The following is a 21,098-nucleotide window of genomic DNA, read 5'->3' on the forward strand; positions in this document are numbered from 1 at the left end:
CGACACTCGCAATAACGACGGTTCAGGAACCATCTTTATATGTCTTTTTTAACCGTCGTTAATGTCTATTTTTGTACTAGTGAATGAGTCCAACAAAGTTTTATCCTAGTTAGTAATCGTTTTCTTGAGTACTCATTAGCTCCAGTAGACATTGTAGCAAAATCATATCATTGGTGCTTTCATTAACATGTAGAGCGGATTGACTCTGCCATGTTGAATCAGCAAAAAAGAAGAATGAGAAGTGAAATGAGGGAGAGAGTAACCTTTTTACGTTTTGCTTTCTGGCGTGCACGGTGGAGTTGAGGAAAGGGGAAGTTTTCCAGAGCGGGCGCTAGATGCGATGGCGACTAGGGCAACACACAGTGGAGGGCGCGGGACGCGGCGGCAGCTAGGGCAACACACGACATGGCTGGTGCGGCACGCGGAGGAGTCTGGTGAGACGCGGCTGGTGAGCTAGTTCGTGATGCGATGGAAGCTGGTTAGTGGCGCCGCATCGGCGGTTAGGGCAACACGCGGCATGACTAGTGCGACACGCAGATGAGGTTGGCGGCACGCGACGTTGGTGAGTTGGTTCGTGATGCAGTGACAGTTGGTTCGTGGGATCACGGCGGCGGCTAGGGCAACACTCGACGACTGGTGCGGCACGCGGAGTTGGTGAGTTAGTTGGTGGCGCAGTGGCAACTGGTTCGTGGTACGGGCACGATAAGCGTAGCAAAGTGAAGATGGTAGTTGGTGGGTGGTGTTGGATCGCGACGCTGGGTTTACAGTGATGAACATAATCCACTGGCACAATGAGTGAGGAGCATAGGCGCTATTGTAGTGGGAAAGAGTGAAGATGGATAAAAAGTGAAGTGTGTAAGAGTGAAGTAGGAGCAAAAATGAAGTCTGTTGCCAAATGAGTGCGTGGAATTTTAAAACCCTAAAAAATGAATGCGCGAAATTTTTAAAACCCTAAAAAGTAACGACGGTTCCTTTCCAAAACCGTCCTTATTTTCGCTGAACCTGAAAGTAACGACGGGTCCTCCCAAAAACCGTCGTTATAAATGTTTTCGTTTGTTTTATAATTACAAGATTGCCACCATTTTTTTTTAACGATGGTTTTAACTAAACCGTCTTTATATAGCGTCGTTACAGTGATATTTTGAACTAGTGAGACTTTGTGTATCCTTCTTAATAGACTACATCTAAACTACTTTTCTCTTAAAGACTTTGTTTAAGCTTCTTAGACATACATCTAATGCTTTATTATGCTTTATCTAGTCATTTGGCTCTATTAATTTTAACACTAAATAATATTGGTAGATACATCAAAATATCAAAATATGATATTATCTATTATTATTATATACTATTATTATTATGGTTATTATTCTCGTGTAAGGGTTGGGGCCTGGAGAACTATTGAGAGGATACGTTTTCTTCCTTCCTGTTGGTCGATCGTATTGCTCTCCAACCTCCTCTGCTCGTTACTCACCCTCCTTTCGTATCCTCGATCTTCTCGCAAACACCGAATGGGGGGTACCTGCAAAAGGCACTCTGACGCTCAAGTCAGCAAAAGGGGTCGACACTCGGTTGTCAGAGTACTGTAGATAATGACGTACATGTTTCTTAGAATGTGAGCTATTTATATTACCTGTGGTGGGCTTTTCTTGTTGGGTCAGGTTAAGGGGTTGGATCGTGTTTAAGGCTGAGTTACCTAGTTCCTAATCAAGGATTAACATTGCTGACCTCGATTGGACATAATTGGACTTGAGCTATCTGTCAGCATGACGGATGCGTGCTTTGGCTATGTTCGATTGGTCTGTCATTGGGGTATGAGATATTACATCGATCATGCGGCCCTCACCGATACAGTTATTATTATTATGGTTATTATTATTATTATAAAAATTATGGGTATTTGTGGGAAAAGTTTCATATGTATACTTGCATATATAAGATAGCAAAACATGGCTATGTTCAACAAAAACTTCGTAAACCATCACTCACGTGAAAATATGTTATAAGCTTTTTGTACTTAATGCAATACCTATATGAACTTTACATTCACATTTTGATGATTGTCTCTTTTCTTGTTCTTTTTCTTGTTTTTTTGGATGTTATATGATTTTCAAAGCGGTTCTGTCACGATGACAAAAATATCATGTCTGCTTACGATTTCATTTTGTTTGATAACTCTACGTTTTGGAATTGAAAACCCCTATTAATATACATATCTCTTAGAAAAAGGCAAATGCTTCTTCCTCATTAAGAAAAATCTGATCAAGAAAAGGAACAATGTTTATCTGCTCTAAACTTCCATCTCTATCAACTTTCTTAATCTACATCTTCTACAATATTCATTCAGATAAAAAAAATCCTCTCATTGCTACTCATTTCTTTGATCATCATCATTATGAGATAAAATTCATATTCATTTATATTATAAAATATTTATATCTCTAATAAATGTGAATGTCCAACAAACTCTTCTACAATTAATAAAAAGGAAAAAAAAAAGTTTGTAAGGAAAACATAGAATTTATCATCAAAAGATATTGTGTTTTTTTATCGTCCATTCCTTCTTTCTCGGCAACAAAGACTAATACATCTAAATTTGGCATGCCTGAAGCATTATTTATTATTCAGCGACTGCTAGTATATTCCTAACATTGAACGTGATTGTGAATACAGTGAAAGTGCAGGTACCTTTTTACTACTACTTTTAATATAACATCAATATAAATTAAGAGTGATAAAGTAGCAGGTCAAAACCGATCGTAAATAATAATATATTACAAATTAAGTTTTAATTATTAATTATAATAAAATAATTTAGTATGTAAAGGTAATAATTATCTTAATTTAATTTATCAGTAATTAAATAAATGAGTAAGGTTAAATTAATCTTAAAATATTTAAGAAACACAATTTTTAGTTTATTTAAATAATGTTATTTCTATTTATAAGGCCAAATTAATTTAAAACATACCGTGAGTGCGCAGAGAGGATGCGAATCCCTAGGAAGACAGAGGGGTAGGTCCGAACCGACAGCATTACACGACGCCCCACTCCAAACCAAACTAATGTCGTAAGCAGTGACTAAACTTCTTGCTGTGACTTCTGGACACGCACGCACCACACTTCAACACTCGACACGTGTCCTTCCTCCTCACCATCCCAACCCAAACCCTACCCTATCCTCACCCTATAAATTCCCCTCTCTCCCTCACGCTCCGACTTTCAAACGCCGCCACCACATAATTTTCCGATTATTCTCTTTCAGCAAGACCAATGACCGCACCGCAACTTGACTTTCCCCCGGGATTCAGATTCCACCCCACAGACGAAGAACTCGTCGTTCATTACCTCTGCCGGAAATGCGTCAACCAACAAATCACCGTTCCCATAATCGCCGAAATCGACCTCTACAAATACGACCCTTGGAATCTCCCAGGTAAATTTCAAATTCAAATTACTATTATTTTAATATTTTAACTGTGAAATGATTAAATAAGGGTTTTTATTGTGTGCAGGAATGGCGTTGTACGGAGAGAAAGAGTGGTATTTCTTCACGCCGAGGGAGCGGAAGTACCCGAACGGTTCGAGGCCGAATCGGTCCGCGGGAACCGGGTACTGGAAAGCAACTGGAGCAGATAAACCGATTGGTAAACCGAAACCGGTTGGGATAAAAAAGGCGTTGGTGTTTTACGCTGGAAAAGCGCCCAAGGGAGAGAAAACAAACTGGATCATGCACGAGTATCGTCTCGCAGACGTGGATCGTTCCGTTCGCAGAAAAAACAGCTTGAGGGTGGGTATATATACTAATACACCCTCTTTCTCTCTCCATTCCCTACCTAAAACTACTGTTTTGCCCTTTAGTAAATGCTACTGCTGCATTGGTTCACACATCAAGAAGTTTCGGATTACGATAACTTGATACAAACGAATCACGAGAAAAATAAAATAAGATAAAATAAGGGATATTAAAAATTAGAAAGAAAGAAATTGATGAGAAATGTGTGCACATGGTTCTGATTTTGCAGCTGGATGACTGGGTGCTGTGTCGCATATACAACAAGAAAGGCGCGGCGGTTCAGAAGCAACCACCGCTCAAAATTGAGTGCTTCGAATTGGAGGACAAGAAGCCGCCGATTGCGCAACCCTACGCGGAGGCCACAGAGGCGGACTGCATGTACTTCGAGGCGTCGGACTCGGTGCCGCGACTGCTGACCACGGACTCCAGCTGCTCGGAGCAGGTGGTGTCGCCGGAGCTGGCGAGCGAGGTGCAGAGCGAGCCCAAGAGGAGAAACAGCGAGTTTACGTACAATTACGTGGATGCCACTCTGGCGTCGGAGTTCCATAGCGCGAATCAGATGTCGCCGCTGCAGGATATCTTCATGTACCTCTCCAAACCGATGTGAGAGTAAAATTAGGCGCCAAGACGACGCCGTTCGCGTGCGTATGAACGCACGCATCGATTTTTGCGGTGGCTGCATCGCGCGGAAGCACGAGACAAGTGATGGAATGTCCGTGAGTGCGCCCGTGCTGGTGTGCAAGGTGATATTATCAAAACAAAACAAAAAAAAAATGGTTTGTACATGATGAATTATAAGTGTATTAAATTAATGAAATATTAATACAATATAGTACTAATGTGGGGTTATTAATGATACTTAGTTAATGATGTGTTAATAATTTAATGATTTAATACACTAAAAATGATACATTGATTTGTTTGTATGAGGATGGCAATTGTTGGTTGGGGAAGAATGGTAGAAGTGAAAGGTGAGGGAGGTGCAGCCATTATTGGGTTGGTGAGAAATGTATGGTTAGGCATATAAATCCAGTGGTGAATGTTGGGCTTATGTTCAACTTTTAGGAAAGTAAACTATACATTAAGCATAATGTACATGTGATTATTATGACAACCAATAAGGTAATTAAACCTTATTTACACATAATTAAAAATAAAAACTTCTCTCTTTTTAGTATTTTTTTATAAAACCAAAATATAATTTTTTTCTCTCTATCCCATTCAATATTTCTTTATTTTTTTATGGAAATACAAATTATTTTTTTATTTTATCCTTGATAATATTTTAAAGTTACGGTACAAAATTAATCACAATGTAAAAAGAAGAAGAAAAATTAAGAATAATAAAGAAAATTAGAAACATAAAAGAAAGTAACAGAAGTGAGAACAGAGTCTCATTTACATTAAAGAAAAATAACTACCCATGTTTATTTACAATAAGTGTTTAAAATATTTTATTCTTCTATATAAACAAATTCTTTATTCTAACATAATTTTAATACAATATATAATAAAAATATATTTAATTATTTTTTAATAAACAAATCATATATAAAATAAAAGTAATATGTATGTGTATTATTAGACAACGTAATAAAATATACGGATATAAAACCTGACAACGTTTGTATATTTGCTTTTTTCTTTTTCAGTAATAATAATAGTTATTATGATTATGATAATTCACTTAATGTTAGTATTATTATCTATGTCAAATTTTGCATAGAGTCTTATATGAACCATGGTAATAATTTGTGTTTCAGTTTTCAAAATAAAATTTACACTTAATTTTTCTATTAATTGCATAATTATTTTAGTAGGTTTTTGTCTTTCATATTAAACAGGAAGAGTGATTTAGAAAGTTAAGTTTAATTTTTAAGGATTGATAAGAGAGTTGAAAATATTGAATAGATTCTCCAATACTGTTAGTAAAAATTAGAGAATTTATAAAGTATATGAATATTAGTAAATTGTAGGAATAAGTAAGTACTTCCTACGAGATTAATTTATATAGTTGATTATTCAGTATGTAATTTCTATTATTATTATTATTATTATTATTATTATTATATAAATTGTTTAAATAATAGATAAATATTTTGTTATTTACTTCTAGTTATAAATATATCTCTAATATCTAGATGTCTAAGTATATAAGTTTCACAAATTCAAAATTATACATGAAATACAAGTTAAAAGAAAATTATTAAATAAAAATTAATTTTAGATACTAAAATAATTAATCATTACATTAACTAAATTAAAATTACATTAACTAAATTAAAAGTTATTTTATAAACTAAAAAATTATTAATTTTTAAAATAATTTTTATTAATAATAAAATTTATAAAGTAGTTTCTAAATTGATATTTAACTATTAACTAACAAGATTTTAACTATTAATTACTTATGTTCTGAATTAATCTCTAAAACTATTAACTTTTTAGAGACTAATAGAGACTAATTTAGAATATCAAATATTAGTAGTTAAAACTTTGATAACTAATTTAAATATTTATTTAAAAATTATTTTATAATATTTTATTAATAATAAAAATTACATTAGATTTAAATAATTTTTTAGTCTCTAAATTAGTATCTAATTTAATTAATATAGTGACTAATTATTTTATATTTTTAAATTTAGTTATTATTTAATGATTTTCTTATAGTGGAGTTTTAGTACTTATTAAATATCAACTTGGAATTAAATATCAACTTGGAGTAATTAGTTTTAAGATTGTATTTTTACAATATTTTTTGAGGTTGATGCTTTGTGACCTTAAATTTTAAGAAACTAAGTTTATTCGGTATTTCAAGTCAATATGATGTGCTTCATAATAGTGTGATTTTCAATATAAATTAATAAGAGATTATCAACATTAATATTGGGGTTTTACATCTTTGACGATTAATGTTTCACCTTTTTGTACCATGTTATTCTAGGACATGACATTTAACTCCCGTTAATTTGTTTCTAAAACTGAAATGTTTTAACTGCTCGTTTTGATTTATATTAGAACATAGCTTTCTTACATTATTTCCTCTTCATTCTACCTTTTTTTTAAGCTTTCATGAGAGCATTTAGTATTTTTCGTCACCATTCATCGTCATTTTTGTCTAGGTACATTTCTAATGGTTTCTTCTTCTTTTTTCTGATTCTTCTAGCGAAAATAACCTTTTAGTATGTAAAGTGTTTGTTATCATTGGATACTAGTTATCCTTTAGTCCTATGGACTTTTTTTTCTTAAGAAGGGAATGTCGTAGAAGAAAATCCTTCTCTTCCTTCCTTTAATGCCAACATAATGGTTATCAGCGTTGGCTAGAATAGTCGTGGCTAGCTCTTTAAGAGTGAACTCACTCTAATGAAGTGTCTGAGCCAAATGTTGTCAAGAGGAAAAGGAAAAACAAATTTCCCAAATTCTCAATCCCTAGCACTTATGGGTACTTGGGGAAGTTATAACTTATATCCTTCCAATTTTACCTCTAGGGACTTTGTAAAAAAGTTTGTTTTGTCTCTCAACATATGCTCTAATACTATGTCCAAGTTTATTATGATTGAGACTTGTAATGTTGATGATAGGGTTTGACATGAAACCGAGCACTAATTGTGAGATTTTTAATTTTGTGTACGAGTTATTCTTTAAAGAGTTTGACATTCTCTTTCCTTTTTTGAATGTAGAAGAGATGCGTCTTTGGGGATTTTACCTAAGTTATTCATATACTACATCAGGGGAAGCTTAGTTTTTGTTTGAAAAAAATACGTGACTGAGTGGTTATCAATCTACCTTAACCTAAACTTTTGAAGGTTATGTTGTGAAGTCTTAAGTCAAAGGTGTTGTTGATCTTGAAATCACTTGTAATATATGGAAAGAAATTCCTATACTCAACTATGAAGGTGTGCAAGTCAAAAAAGATAATATTGGGGCTACTAAGAACTTCAATAAATTACAATATTTCAAAAGTTGTGTAAAGAAATATTTTGCCTCAATCAGGGATTTTCACGCTAGAAGACTTAAACTTGAAGAATGATGATTGGCTTTCATTGTTGCTTAATAGATAACACCTAGGGAAAGTAATCATGTTATGGTGAAGAGGAACACGTTTTAATTTACTACATTCATAACAGGATTAAGATTAATTTAATTTATGTCATCAAAAATCACATCCTAAAATCCAAAAGATTGTCAGATTATAAATTTTCTTTTGTTTTGTTGATATCTAAGTTTTTGATCCATTTTAGAGTAAATATTGAGGGAGAGCTATTTGAGGTGATTAAAATCACAATGAAATCACCGATGTGACACTTCATAAAATGTGATCATTAGATGAGCAAAGATAATGAAGATGGCTCTACTGCATCAAAAACTAATAATGCTGATGAAGTTGGTCCCAACATCACAAACTAATCAAGACATTGACATTATTGCTAATATAATGATTCTTATTTTTCACCTATTGATCGTGGTATTCCATTATCACCTTTTGAGAATATGTTGTTGATAAGGATAGACACTATGACCATTGACCAAAAAGATCCCTATTAGTTATGTGTTACAAATTTTCTATATTTAGATGATTCAGGATATAATTAATAAACTCAAATTTGCTAATGACAATTAGGATTCACATTTCATTTCTTTAAGTGTGTTGTTACTTTTATTTCTTAAAAAATTTCGGTTTGTACTTTTTAAACTACATTTTGTGTTTTCTACTTTATTTCAATAAGGGAAAATTATCTTAACTATGTTTAACTAGTTGTTTTTCTGCTTTATATTTGTGTAGTGTGTTGCTACTAATTTTTTTTTTCTGGTTCTCTCTTGTGTATTGGTGCAGGTTATTTTAGCATAGGTCTATTACAAAGTCCACAAGACACTCAACTAAATTTTCTTCAACAAATAGAGAGAGTTTGTTTAAGTTGTTCGTATTGCAATATATTATGAGTCCACTTTTAAAAAAATTAGACAAAAAAAACTTAGTTTTGTATAAAGGGTCTGTTATATTATTTTTTTATTTATATCTCTTTCCTCTTTAAGTTTAATTTTAATTTGTTAAGAAATAGTCTAATCCATTAAAACATTTTTATCTAAAGTCCTAAATAACTATAATGAATATTTTAATTGATTACTATATCAATTTAATTAATTAATATTACTTAAAATCATAAGAGAATGTTTTAATTTATTAAAACAAGTTTTTAATATATTAAAATTTTCTATTTTTTAGAATATTTAATTAATAATTTGATTTTTTTTAGTAGTAAGTAAAATCAACAAGTTAAAATATTTAAATCTATTAAAATTGATATGATAAATTTTATATAACTATTTTTTGTAGATTTTCCAAAACATCAATGTCTGAGATTTTAAAACACATTACATTAATTTAAAAGAGTTATTCTTCTCATTTTAATTTGTTCTCTTGGAATTTTTTTTTGTATTCTTGAGATTAAACATATCTCTCTCCCCCTCCCTCTCTCTATATATATAACAAAACTTTCTTGGAAAGGAACTCCAATGCCAAATGTGAGGAAAAAAGTGAGGAGGAGTGGAGTGTAAAATGTGAGTGGTGGCTGATGCAAAAGAAACTCAAGCAAGGGAAAAGGGCTGTCGACATTAGATGGTGGGGTGTAAGAAGAAGGAAAAGCGCAAGGGGTGAGAAGAAATTTAAAATGGAGGACTAGGGTTAATATAGTGTTTTGAGGGAAAAGAAACGGTGAACTTAAAGAAAAAGGGTAAGAATAGCATATATCTACACAAAACCAATAAAGAATGGCCCAAATGGTTGAGTTTGGTAAGGGAAACGATTTGTTTGTTTTAACAGTGAGAAATAACATTTCAAAATCTATGCATGAGTAATAGCAGTGTTGGGGACTCAAATTGCTTTTAAAGAAAATTGTGCTTATACATTTTAACAAAAATCTCAAAGTCATAACAAATGGATTTCTTAAAACGACAAACAAATCGATCGAAAGGGTTAAATGTTTGCATTTACTAAACAATTATGAGTAATAATCAGGGTTCCATCTTGTGAAAATTTGTTACCAATTAGTCTTCTACTCCAAGAAACTAGAAAAACAAAAACATGCATTCGTTTTTATTTGTTTAGAGACAAGTGAATGATTAACATTCATGAACGTAAAAACCTTTTCGTGCCAAATAACATTCTTCATAATATTAGAAAACATATTGATCTTGTCTTAAAAGAAAAAAAAACAAGGTCAATTTTAAAATATATCAAAGTAATTATCTTTATTAAGATATGATTTATTTATTTTTATCTCTACTCTTAAAAGATTTTTTTAAAGAAAAAAATCCTTAAACTTTTCACCTTATATTTTTAAAGGGATTCCTTAAAAGCTAGATTTGGAAACACCATTCAACTGATATGAAGATCAGTAAAGTATGAAACTTAAAGGTAGACAAATGTTTGAATTTTAAATCTATGATTTTTGGTTCGAAGCAGTTTTGGGTTTACAGGTTAGAGTTCTTTAATAGTATATCACAGAATAAAAAATTATAAAAATAAAGGTGAAAAATGGAAAAACCAAGATAAAATTGATAGTATTCTACATATAACAAATAAAAAAAACAAGAAAACATATTAGTGTTAAAAGAATAATTATTGGTAAAAGGTAAAGTCTACCGTTATAAAAAAGTAAAAATAATAAGAAAACCAACATAATAGACATGGGTAATATGGTATTTTTCGTTCATAATTTATTAATTTTATAATAAATGTAAAAATTAGAATGTTTTTTTATAATGTAAAAACAAACCTAAAATTATTATTATTATATATATAATATAAAATATAGATAGGGTCAGATTAATTAATTTAAAATGAATTAAGAAATAATAGAACACAAGATCCAATATAAGTCTGGAGAATCATTGACATACATCTCTGCACACAATTCAAACCAAGTGGATTAAAAAAACAATATTATTACCAACCAAACAGGTAAAAATCACAGATTAAATTAATGAGATTCCAGATGTAAAATATGCAAACTATTCTATTTCTTTGTAGAAATAGAAAACGTTCTAAATAAATAAGGAACCCTACTTAAAAACCTACTAAATAATAACCAATCTCTCTTTTCAAAATCTTCACTTTCACATAGAAAGGAAGAGTATTATGTGCCAATATGATATCCTGAAACTAATAATGAAAATAATGAATATTTTGCCAAAATAATATCCTTATATTCTCTTCTATAATAAATCTAGATTATTAAAATAACTCTATTCATGTGACTACTTTTAGACCAAATTTTCAAATCCATAAATTAATTGCCACATTAAAAATAACACCTGATTTAGACAAATAACCAAATATAGGTAAGAATTCTAGAATCCATAAAAATTCTTAGTACAACATTAAATATTCTAATTTATGGTATCTCTCCCCTTTTGCAGTATAATATTTTCATCATATTTTGATTTCCTAAACTTTTTCTGCCACCAATTTTTTAGTTAGACCTAACTATAGTCACAGAATTAGATAATGTTATTATGGGAGATTCTAGAGACACTTCTTTATTATATAGGTGAATTCAAATTTTAATTTTATAAGTTAATTTTTAAAATTAAATTAAATTTAAAATTTATTTTTTCATATGATATCAAATTTATTTAAAATTTTCTACAAGAATAATTTATTGAATTTTATCATGTTTTATGTTTTATATTTATTTTCTTTAAAATATTTTCTTGACTTCAGTATCATTTACCAGAAAAAACAATGATATCTTGTGTTCATTAAAGTACAATTTATACATAATATATATAAAATAAATAAATAATGAATTTATATAATAAATATTGACATATTTTATTTTTAGTATAATAAAAAATTATATTTTTTATATAATAATTCTAATTACATTAATTTTATTTGAATTCTTTTAATAGCTAACATGAATTCAGTTTGTTTATTAAAAAAAATTAATATTAGTATACAATTAAATTTAAAAAAACCATTATTAAAGACTTTAAATTTTTGAAAGAAAAGACTTCTTTTAAAGTTAATCGCAAATATATCAATACTTAATCTGTTTATCCTAGAGAGATGTTGATAAGAAATGGAGATTATATATAAATAAGTTGTATTGGTGAGTATAATTAATTAGTAACAAGGGTCAAAATAGGTGCATGAAGGCACATGCAGATGGAGCACAGTAGATTCTGATGGATTCATTGAAACAGACATTTGCTATAAATAATAGTTGAAAACAGATCATCTTCACTCACTTCTAACTCCAACCATGCATCTGTCATTTTCTTCACAACCATCCAAATTCAATCAATTCCCTTCGTCCCACACTCTTCCCTCACAACCACACTCTCCTCACTTCTCTTTTCTACCCTCCACTCTTGGGACTTTTTTTATCCTCACTTATCTCTCCTCCTACATGTATTCTAACTTGTAAATAATACATACTCCTATATATAGTAATAAGGTAGCTCCCAACTTACTAACCATTTATCTCATATTGAGTAATCATTCTTCCATGCAACAAGGAAATTGCATCTGAAATATATTGTTATAGATCTCACATTGACTAGAGATGAGAATATTTCATTGTATATAAGTGAGTTAAGTTAGACTTAAAGTCCACTTCGTAATATTGTATTAGAGTCATTTAAAGTCTATCCTAGCGAGTGTTTGTTGGATTTATCGTGTCACCCGTTATGGACTACCTATGATATGTTGTCCCACGTACGAGTTGTCACTCTCGACATGAGAGTGTGTTGGAAATCCCACATCAACTAAAAATGATAATATTTCATTATATATAAATAAGTACAAATATCACTCCATAAATCGATTTTATGGGATTGATTTAAACTTAAAGTTCACTTTGTAATAAATATTTAATGAGTATTTAATCATTCCATGGGTATAGTAAATGTCATAAAAACTATCATTATAGTGTTGGATGTGAAGAATTTTGATAGTAAAAACTGAAAGGAAAAGGGAAATATATATGTATAAATGGCATTTTGTTAGTTAGTTGCCACCATGCCAAGTACTCTTTTACTTTTGTCAGAGATAAATAGTTGTTGGAATGCAGACAGCATGTTGTCATAATAATAATGATGGAATGAGAGTTTGACTGAAAAGGGTTACAGATTGCATAGGATTTCAGAGAAGCATAGCTTTGAACTCACACATGTTTCTGCACACAGTTCAGCTTCAAAAGTTTTTGTGACTTCTTTTGCGTGTTTCAGTACAATCTAACTTTATCATTCCCAATTCACTTACATGCTTTGTTTTGTTTGGAATAGAAAGTATGTTTGAAGAAGTAGATTAGTGTACAAAAATTATATGGTTTAAATTAAGGCAAATAAAAAAGTTTATGATTAATAAGGTAAATAAAAAAGTTTATGAGAATTTGTGAATGTTTGATAAAATTTAAAATATATATATAATAATTAATTAATTAATATTATTATAAATTAATTTTAATTAAATAAATAATAATAATAATAATTTTATTATTATTAATATTATTTATTATTAATTATTATTTTAATTATTTTATTATAGTTATTATTGTATAAACGATTATTAATATTTTTTATTTTAATTATCATTTTATATATTTATTAATATTTTTATTATTTTAATAATTATTGTTATTTATATTATATTATATAACTAAATATATTTATTTTATTATAATATGAATGAATTAATAATATAAAAATATAATATATATTTAAATTAGTTCCGCGCAATACACATTTGCGAAGAAGAAAGAAGAACTAAGATTTTTTTCTTAGTTTTCTGAGTTTTAATAATTTTTTATTCTTTGATTTTTCACTTTATATTTGCAAGAATTCATTCTTGGAACCAGGCTGTCAATGTCTTTCTGGTTGTGAATATTTATGAATAATAAAACTTTTATTTTAGGCGTTTAATAAATTAATATATTCAAAATAGAAATTTCACATAAAGGAATTATTTATGTAATATATATTTTTACTTTAAAAATAGTTTAATATAATATTTTTTTAGTTTTTATTATTTGATAAATTTTAGAATAAATTGTTGATATTTAAATCCAACATTTTATTTTAGATTATCTTTCACTTAAAAGGATAGTCACATCTTATCTTTGTTATTGGTGACAAAAAGGGTAAAATTGTTTAATTTTTTTTCTTTCTACTTGAATTATACCATTTATCATATATGCATTATAATATAGGTAATAACTAAGTCATCACATACACATATGCCAAATAGAATGTTAATGCAAGGCATGTAATAATAGAATCTTCTATATAATAATACGATTAAACGTTTGTAGTATTGTTAATAAAGAAAATTGGTATAACACAATTAACATCCTAGTTTCTATTTATAAATTCATTCATTTATACTATGCAATTTGTTTGATAGAACACTCTAGTGTTCTTTAGAAAACTTGATTATGTATCTGTCTAAGGACGTAAATCCTATTTTAGTTAGCATCCTTATGATTTTGACCGCTTTCTTTGTAATCTTGTCTTAACCAAAAGTGATTGTTTGTCCAAATAATACCCGGTTTAGCTAGAAGTGACTGCTTATCCAAAACATACTCAATTTGTAGAGGTCTAACGAATATTTAGTTTGTATCTTGTAACTTGAGTATATATAAACTTGATTGAGTTGATCAAGATCTAGACATAGTCTCATTTATAGATGAACTAGTATAAAAATTTAAAGCATAAATCTTCCTCATTCTTTAACTCTTTCAAGTTATATATTATCAAACTATTGTTTAATATGTTAAAGAATGAGACTTTACAAGGTTTGTAAAAATCTTTTTGATAGTAAGTTTGTCAACAAAAACTACTTCTGATCAATCATCAAACTTAGAAATCTCTTTTTCGCCATATGAGACGTTGTTTTTGTTAATTATTGCAAAAAAAAATTAATATACAATTTAATCCTCCTTTCTTGTGTATTTGACTTATTTTCACAATAATTACAACAAAGATATTAAGATGAATATTGTTCTACAATTGTCACATTATGAGGAATTATAAATATAAGTTGAAGATATATATAGAGGACACACAACTACAATTATACTCTACAAAAAAAATCAAGCTTATACTCAGTGTGTCTTAATGATTATACAATTGGGAGAGAGAAACATTATTATATCCTTCACTTTGTGTTAAGTCACAACCTTGTAAAGAAATCAATATCATATATCTTCTTTATAAAAGTAATTCCTTAGGTTATATCTTGTTTATCTATAGCTAGAAGTGATAACAAACATTACATATAGTTCTTAATCTCCAAAGGAGGTTATGACAAAATAGTCAGGAGTGGCTTGGTGTGCTTCTATTTCTAAGGAGTGTCATTGTGTTCTAATATTCAGAAGAAATGTCACTCTGTACTCATATTCACAAGGAGTGTCATTATGTACTTATTTGTAATTAGTTTTGATTATAACATAACCTTTAAGATATATTTAAAAGATAACTAGACGTAGCCTAAAAATTAGGAGAACCAATATAAAACATCTTGTGTCCTTCTTGGCTTGGTGTACTCGTGTTCACTAGGAGTTGCATTGTGTACTCATTTATAATCAATTTTGACTATAAGAGAATCCTTTAAGAGTTTTTTAAAAGGAGAATTTGATGTACTCCGAGAGTAAAGGTGAACCAATATTAAAAAATCTTGTGTCCTTCTCAACTATATATAAAGAAGATCTATATGAAGAAGAAACATTGATGGAACTCTTGCCAAAAAAAACAAGCTCTTGTAATCATAAGTATCCTTAGCCTTTGTATTTGTGAGGAAGAACGTTGTTCGTGTTCATAGTTGTTTAGAAAAGTGTGTTTTGTCTTGTTTTTATCGTAAGAGGTTCAGACCATTAATCCATGTTCAATCAGTTCCAAGCCATCCTAAATTATTTTTTCTCAATAGGAAGATTATATCAAAGCTATGATCATATAGATAAGATCCTTATAAGGTTACCAAAGCATGAAGATCTCAGGTATCATTTGCACCTCTATGAATCTAGACAACTTTACTCTCTAGAGGAACTTAAAGGTACCCTCACAGTTCAAGAAGCCCAAAATAAGAAAAACAAGTCATTCTCCTTAAACGCCCAAAATTAGAAGAAACATTCATTTGTTAAAGCCTTCCGTACAAAAGAAGCATTAAATTACTTGTCACATGGTGCAAATGCCCCAAGTAGAGGAGTTTCTTAAATGAGAACCTAAGCATTCAAGAACTAGGAAGAATGTCATACAACACATCTACTCAAACCTGATCCTTACTCAAAAGATATTCAATATTTCTCCCAAACAATAACAATAATAACAAACAAAAGTCAAGCCATAAAGAAAGTTGAAGAGGCTCAAGCATCAAATTATATTTTCAACATTTGTCCAACCAACTAAACTAAGGGCAAATGCTTATAGACATGAAAGATCTGGTCATCCAAGAAGAGGCAAAAGTCTTGTAGTGGTCAAGTAAGGCTCTTTGCATAACCCTCAAATGAAGCTTCCTCACCTACCAAGCTTTAATAGTTTGCAAATTCACCTTCCATCTTCACCTACCCTTGTCCAAGTTAGCAAAAACGAGGATGAACAATGTCACCAATAGAAGACTACATTGTCATTCCGACATCCCATTATGAACCATTCACTCAAACCTTACCCCTTCATGAAGGATAACCTCTCACTATAGACTACATAAACATGCTTAGACTTCACTTTAACCTCTCACCTAAACCTCAAACCTTCCCATTCTTAGATAAGCGAAAATTCCTAATACACCATCAAACCAAACCTTAACTGGGGCCACCTTAACATTCTAAATTCCCTCTACTTGAACTTAGTCACCAAAACCTCACCTTAAACTCTTCCTTATACACTCATGTGCATTATGGGTCGTGCATCCAAGGGATATCAATGCAAAGCCTTTCTATTTGGTTGTTGATTTAATATTTGAAAGCAGTATGACACGTCATCTACTAAAAATATATAGTTGGTGTGCCTGCCTGCATTCCATGTTATGAGGAAGTATACCTTCAAAAAGCATTTTAACAACCCTTGAAGTCTCTTTGATGCACTAATAATATTCTAGCAACCTTACCATTTTATCCCCCCATTTCTTGCTTTGTACCCATCCAATGGATCATCCTTAAGTCATTCTCCCTCCACTCGACCTTTCTTTTCTTTCTCATATCCTCGTCTTGTTGAACCAGGGAGCTTTGATGATTTTTAAATATGTCTTGAAGACCTGTTGTTGTATGTGTGTGTCTAGTCAGATAGATTTTGTCTTGTAAATTTGCATCTCACAATGATCCAAGTAAACCTGATTTGAAATCTCCTTTAAATGTTTTGTTTCCCGAATCTATGTTTATTTTAATTAGTTGATTCGTATATTAATCATTTGAAATTACTTCTATTCAAGTCTGATGATTATAACATTATAACAAGTATTTTAACAAATTGAACACTTAAGTTTTTTTAAAGGATTTAAAAATGATTTATTTTCTTTTTGTCTTTTCTTTTAAGTGAAATCAACCAGTTATTTTGATAAATGAACCGTTTTTTTTATATGGTGACTTCATCTGTTAAAGAAAACTATTAGTTAGTTTCAAAATTCAATTAAATGATTTTAAAAGAATAATGTTATGTTTACCAAATTGTATTTAATTGATTTAAGCATATTTCATTAAATGATCAAAATGTTTTAACAATCTTTCTTAGGCTATATAAAGATGTTTTTATGATCATTTAACATAACACTTTTTTAGAGAAAAAAACAAATTGTTTTAAAATCATTCTTTGAGATTACATTGGAATCTTGGATCATTGTTGTGATGCGAAGTAGGTTTATGAGTTAAGATTTATGTTGTTCTTCATTTGTATCAAACTCAGGTGTATTTGAACTTCATTCTTCTTTACTGTTGTTGTGTCGTAAACATATTAACATATTCATATAGGGTTTCTGAAATATGTGTGTAATTAAGAGTGTTGTGTGTTCTTGAAGGGTTCAAGACCGACACTCTTGGTTGTTCTTGTAATCTTGTTTGATTGCTTTAGTGAATCCTTAGTGGTGTGTCGAGGTCTGGATGTAGCTCTTGGTTTAGAGTGAATTGTATAATTCTCTTGTTCATCATCTATCTCTTACTTTGATATTTGTTATATAAACTGTTTTAAAGTGTTTTGCATGTAAATCAATTAGAATACATAAATCAATTAGTTGATTTAATTGAAGTTTTCAATCTAACACCAATATTTACAGGTAAATAAATGCGAGCTTCGTCTAACTCAACCATCACCTTACCCATCAATAACATCTTTTAAAACAAACGTATACTTGAGTAAAACTGAAACTCTTTGTACCATCAAAATGTAAATTCTATCACATAACTTATATTTATATAATATTAAAATTCATTTTAAATTATGTGACCAGTTATTATTCTCACAAATAAAATCAAGAGATTAAAAATTTAAAGAAAATTATCAATAAGAGAATGAATTTTAAAGATTACGATGTGAAGAAAACATTAAACAAAAAGTTAACAAAGAGTATTAAAAGAATAGATTAAAAAATTGAGTCAAAACAGCTACATGAACTTCTTTGGGGAACTACATCTAAGCAAAGAAGTGACTTGATGAAGTTCTTTCAGAATCCAATTAAAAGACGTTTGATAAAAGAAAATAGTCTAAACAGTTGAATTGAAGACGTGACTTTCTTGATTGCACCGAACGTATCAAAACTTAATCTCTTCGATTTGTGGATTGAAAGCACCAAACTCGCTTTAATTCCGGTTGGAGTAGTGATTAAATGTTGCCGAATCGGGTGCCAAATCAATTGAAATCACCAAATTCAGTTAGCAAGCTGTTTGCATAATTGCAGAGTGATACAACGGCACCTCCCGCTTTAGGCCACCAACAATCAACGAATAATTGAGATTTAAGGCACTAATCATATGTGATAAATGTCAAATAAATAAATATATATTTATCTATATATATATATATATATACTCTAGCGGAAGAGTATATTAAAAACTACAGAAACTAAATATATATATATATAATTTTTTATTTATGAATTTTTTTTTATTATATGAAATATAATAGTTAAATATATTGTTTATTGTAGTTAAGTTATATTATAGTAGAAAGTTTTACCTAAACTGTGAGCAATTATATTTTGTTTTAATTCTATGGAGGAGTTACTTTCTCTGTTAATTAGTTTCTAGTGTGATGTATTTTTTTATATAATATTTTTATATGAATTTTGTGTTTATACTGGAGTCATTCGATTTCGACCACCGACCGACCGAATTAATATACATTAAAGATGCTCAATAAATGACAATAACGACAATTATGGAAACTCCTTATAAATCATAATCATGTCCTACTGAATCTGGGTGAGATCTATGAGAAATCAGCTAACAATGATATTTGATAGATTCAGATTCAGCCCATCACAACAAAGAGTCAATGACTAAACACTATAAATAAACTACTCTCCACAAAGGGGTAAGGTACGCTTTTATCAACTTTACAATACACACTCTTCATTTAGAGTACTTACTTGAGCGTCGGAGTACCATTTTCAAGTCAACCCCGACCGAACACCAACAATGAAAGGAGGAGACTTAAAGTGAGGGACAAGGAAGCAACCGATACGTCAACAATTATACAACTAGTTTCATGTACTATTTAGGCCTCTCTTTGTCCATACAGGTATAGTGTTGTAATTTAAAAATAATTTGTATATATTAAATGGGAAATATATATGTATTCTTAATGAAATTTACATACTCACGGAAGCATGACATTAGGAAGAAAACTTCTTAAAACTTTATTCAATAACTCATCTTTGTTATTATTATGAAATGATGGTAATATTTTTATATTCACTTCATAAAATATATTAAATAATAGTACTAAATAAGAAAATCATGACTACTACTTGGAGGGAAAACCTCATATACAAAGGAGTAAGATAAGGTGATTACATGTCAGATTTAGTAAAAAATAGTTTTTATTATTGCGTCCTTTAATCAAACATAAATTCTTATCATCTCAAACATTTTATTTGTAAAATAATTAAATTTTTAATGTCTTAGTCAAAATATATGCAACGTGTTGTTTAGTTGGACAACATTTGATCTCCACTTTCTTCTCCTCAATCAACTCTTGGATCTTATGAAATTGAATATCGATGTCTTTGAATCATCCATGAAACACTTTGCATAATGAAATTACAGACTTGTATCATAAAATATATATGTGGGAGTATCTTGCTTTTGATGTATTACTTCCAAAATTCTTCTTAGCTAGAGTGTTTGGGTTGCACAACTAGTTGTTACAATGTATTCTTTGATTGTTGATAAGGGGACAATTGGTTATTTATTTGAAGACCATGATAACGTCTCATTGCTAAGATGAAATTATATCTTGATGTGCTTCTATAACTTTTACCAAATCAGTTTTAGTATAGCCAACTAGTTTTGTTTCACTATTTCAACCAAATCATAACTAATTCTCCATTTTTGGTGTAGATAAAAAATGGGCACTTGTAGAAGCAATAAGCATATAAAAGAAAATAAAGCAAAATAGAATAATGACACAGAGAATTTTTAATGTGGAAAAACCTTCTTAACTTGAGAAATAAAAACTCATGAGACCTCCCAAAAAATGTCTCCACTATGAAAGTGTGATTACAATATTTGTTTATTTCACTCTGAGGGTAACACTTAATCGCACCCAACAAGGATGGAAAACAATATCTCTCTAGTCTCTCACTAGGATTTCTAATCTTACACTATGGTGGATATCAACTCTCTCATTTACTCTATATGTTGCTTTTATCACTTGCTTGCATTTCTCTTCCTCACAAGTTCCCTTTATATAGAGAAGGGGAGGAATGTTTCTTCATAAAGAGATAATGGATAATTAATGTTTATCACATTTTCAAGATACCTTGAAAAGACAACCTTTAACTTTTTAACTTCTTAGCGGAAATTTCCTCGGTGAACATGTCAGACCAATTGTCATCTGTATGAACCTTCTCTAGCTGCAACTCTCCATCCTCCAAAGCATTTTGTATCCAATGATAACGGTAATCAATGTGCTTTGTTCGAGAATGAAATGTAGGATTCTTATAGTTAGGTGGATTGCACTTTGGTTGTCACAATGGACAACATATCCTTCTTGAACATGACCCAATTCATGCAAGAGATTTTTCATATATTTTATTTCTTTTCCAGCTTCAGATGCGACAACGTACTTTGCTTCAGTTGTTGATAAAGCA

The 21,098-nt window shown here is 30.1% G+C and overlaps 1 protein-coding gene across 1 annotated transcript; it reads left to right on the forward strand.

Annotated features, from left to right (window-relative positions):
* The first annotated feature begins 2,972 nt into the window (after window positions 1–2,972).
* Window positions 2,973–4,649, forward strand: LOC137813521 (NAC domain-containing protein 2). Its single transcript, XM_068615835.2, has 3 exons — window positions 2,973–3,436; window positions 3,516–3,790; window positions 4,026–4,649. Exons 1-3 carry the CDS (start codon window positions 3,274–3,276, stop codon window positions 4,401–4,403), a joined length of 816 nt encoding a protein of 271 aa, XP_068471936.1. The 5' UTR covers window positions 2,973–3,273; the 3' UTR covers window positions 4,404–4,649.
* The last annotated feature ends 16,449 nt before the right edge of the window (window positions 4,650–21,098 follow it).

The sequence above is a fragment of the Phaseolus vulgaris genome, chromosome 1 (genome assembly GCF_051622355.1).
Source record: "Phaseolus vulgaris cultivar YP4 chromosome 1, ASM5162235v1, whole genome shotgun sequence".
Lineage (NCBI taxonomy): Eukaryota > Viridiplantae > Streptophyta > Magnoliopsida > Fabales > Fabaceae > Phaseolus > Phaseolus vulgaris.

Excerpts from the sequence above, each read along its gene's own strand:
- LOC137813521 (XM_068615835.2), top strand. The coding sequence starts at position 3,274 with ATGACCGCACCGCAACTTGACTTTCCCCCGGGATTCAGATTCCACCCC. Across the intron at positions 3,437-3,515 it reads CGACCCTTGGAATCTCCCAG|GAATGGCGTTGTACGGAGAG; the intron begins GTAAATTTCAAA and ends TATTGTGTGCAG. Across the intron at positions 3,791-4,025 it reads GCAGAAAAAACAGCTTGAGG|CTGGATGACTGGGTGCTGTG; the intron begins GTGGGTATATAT and ends CTGATTTTGCAG.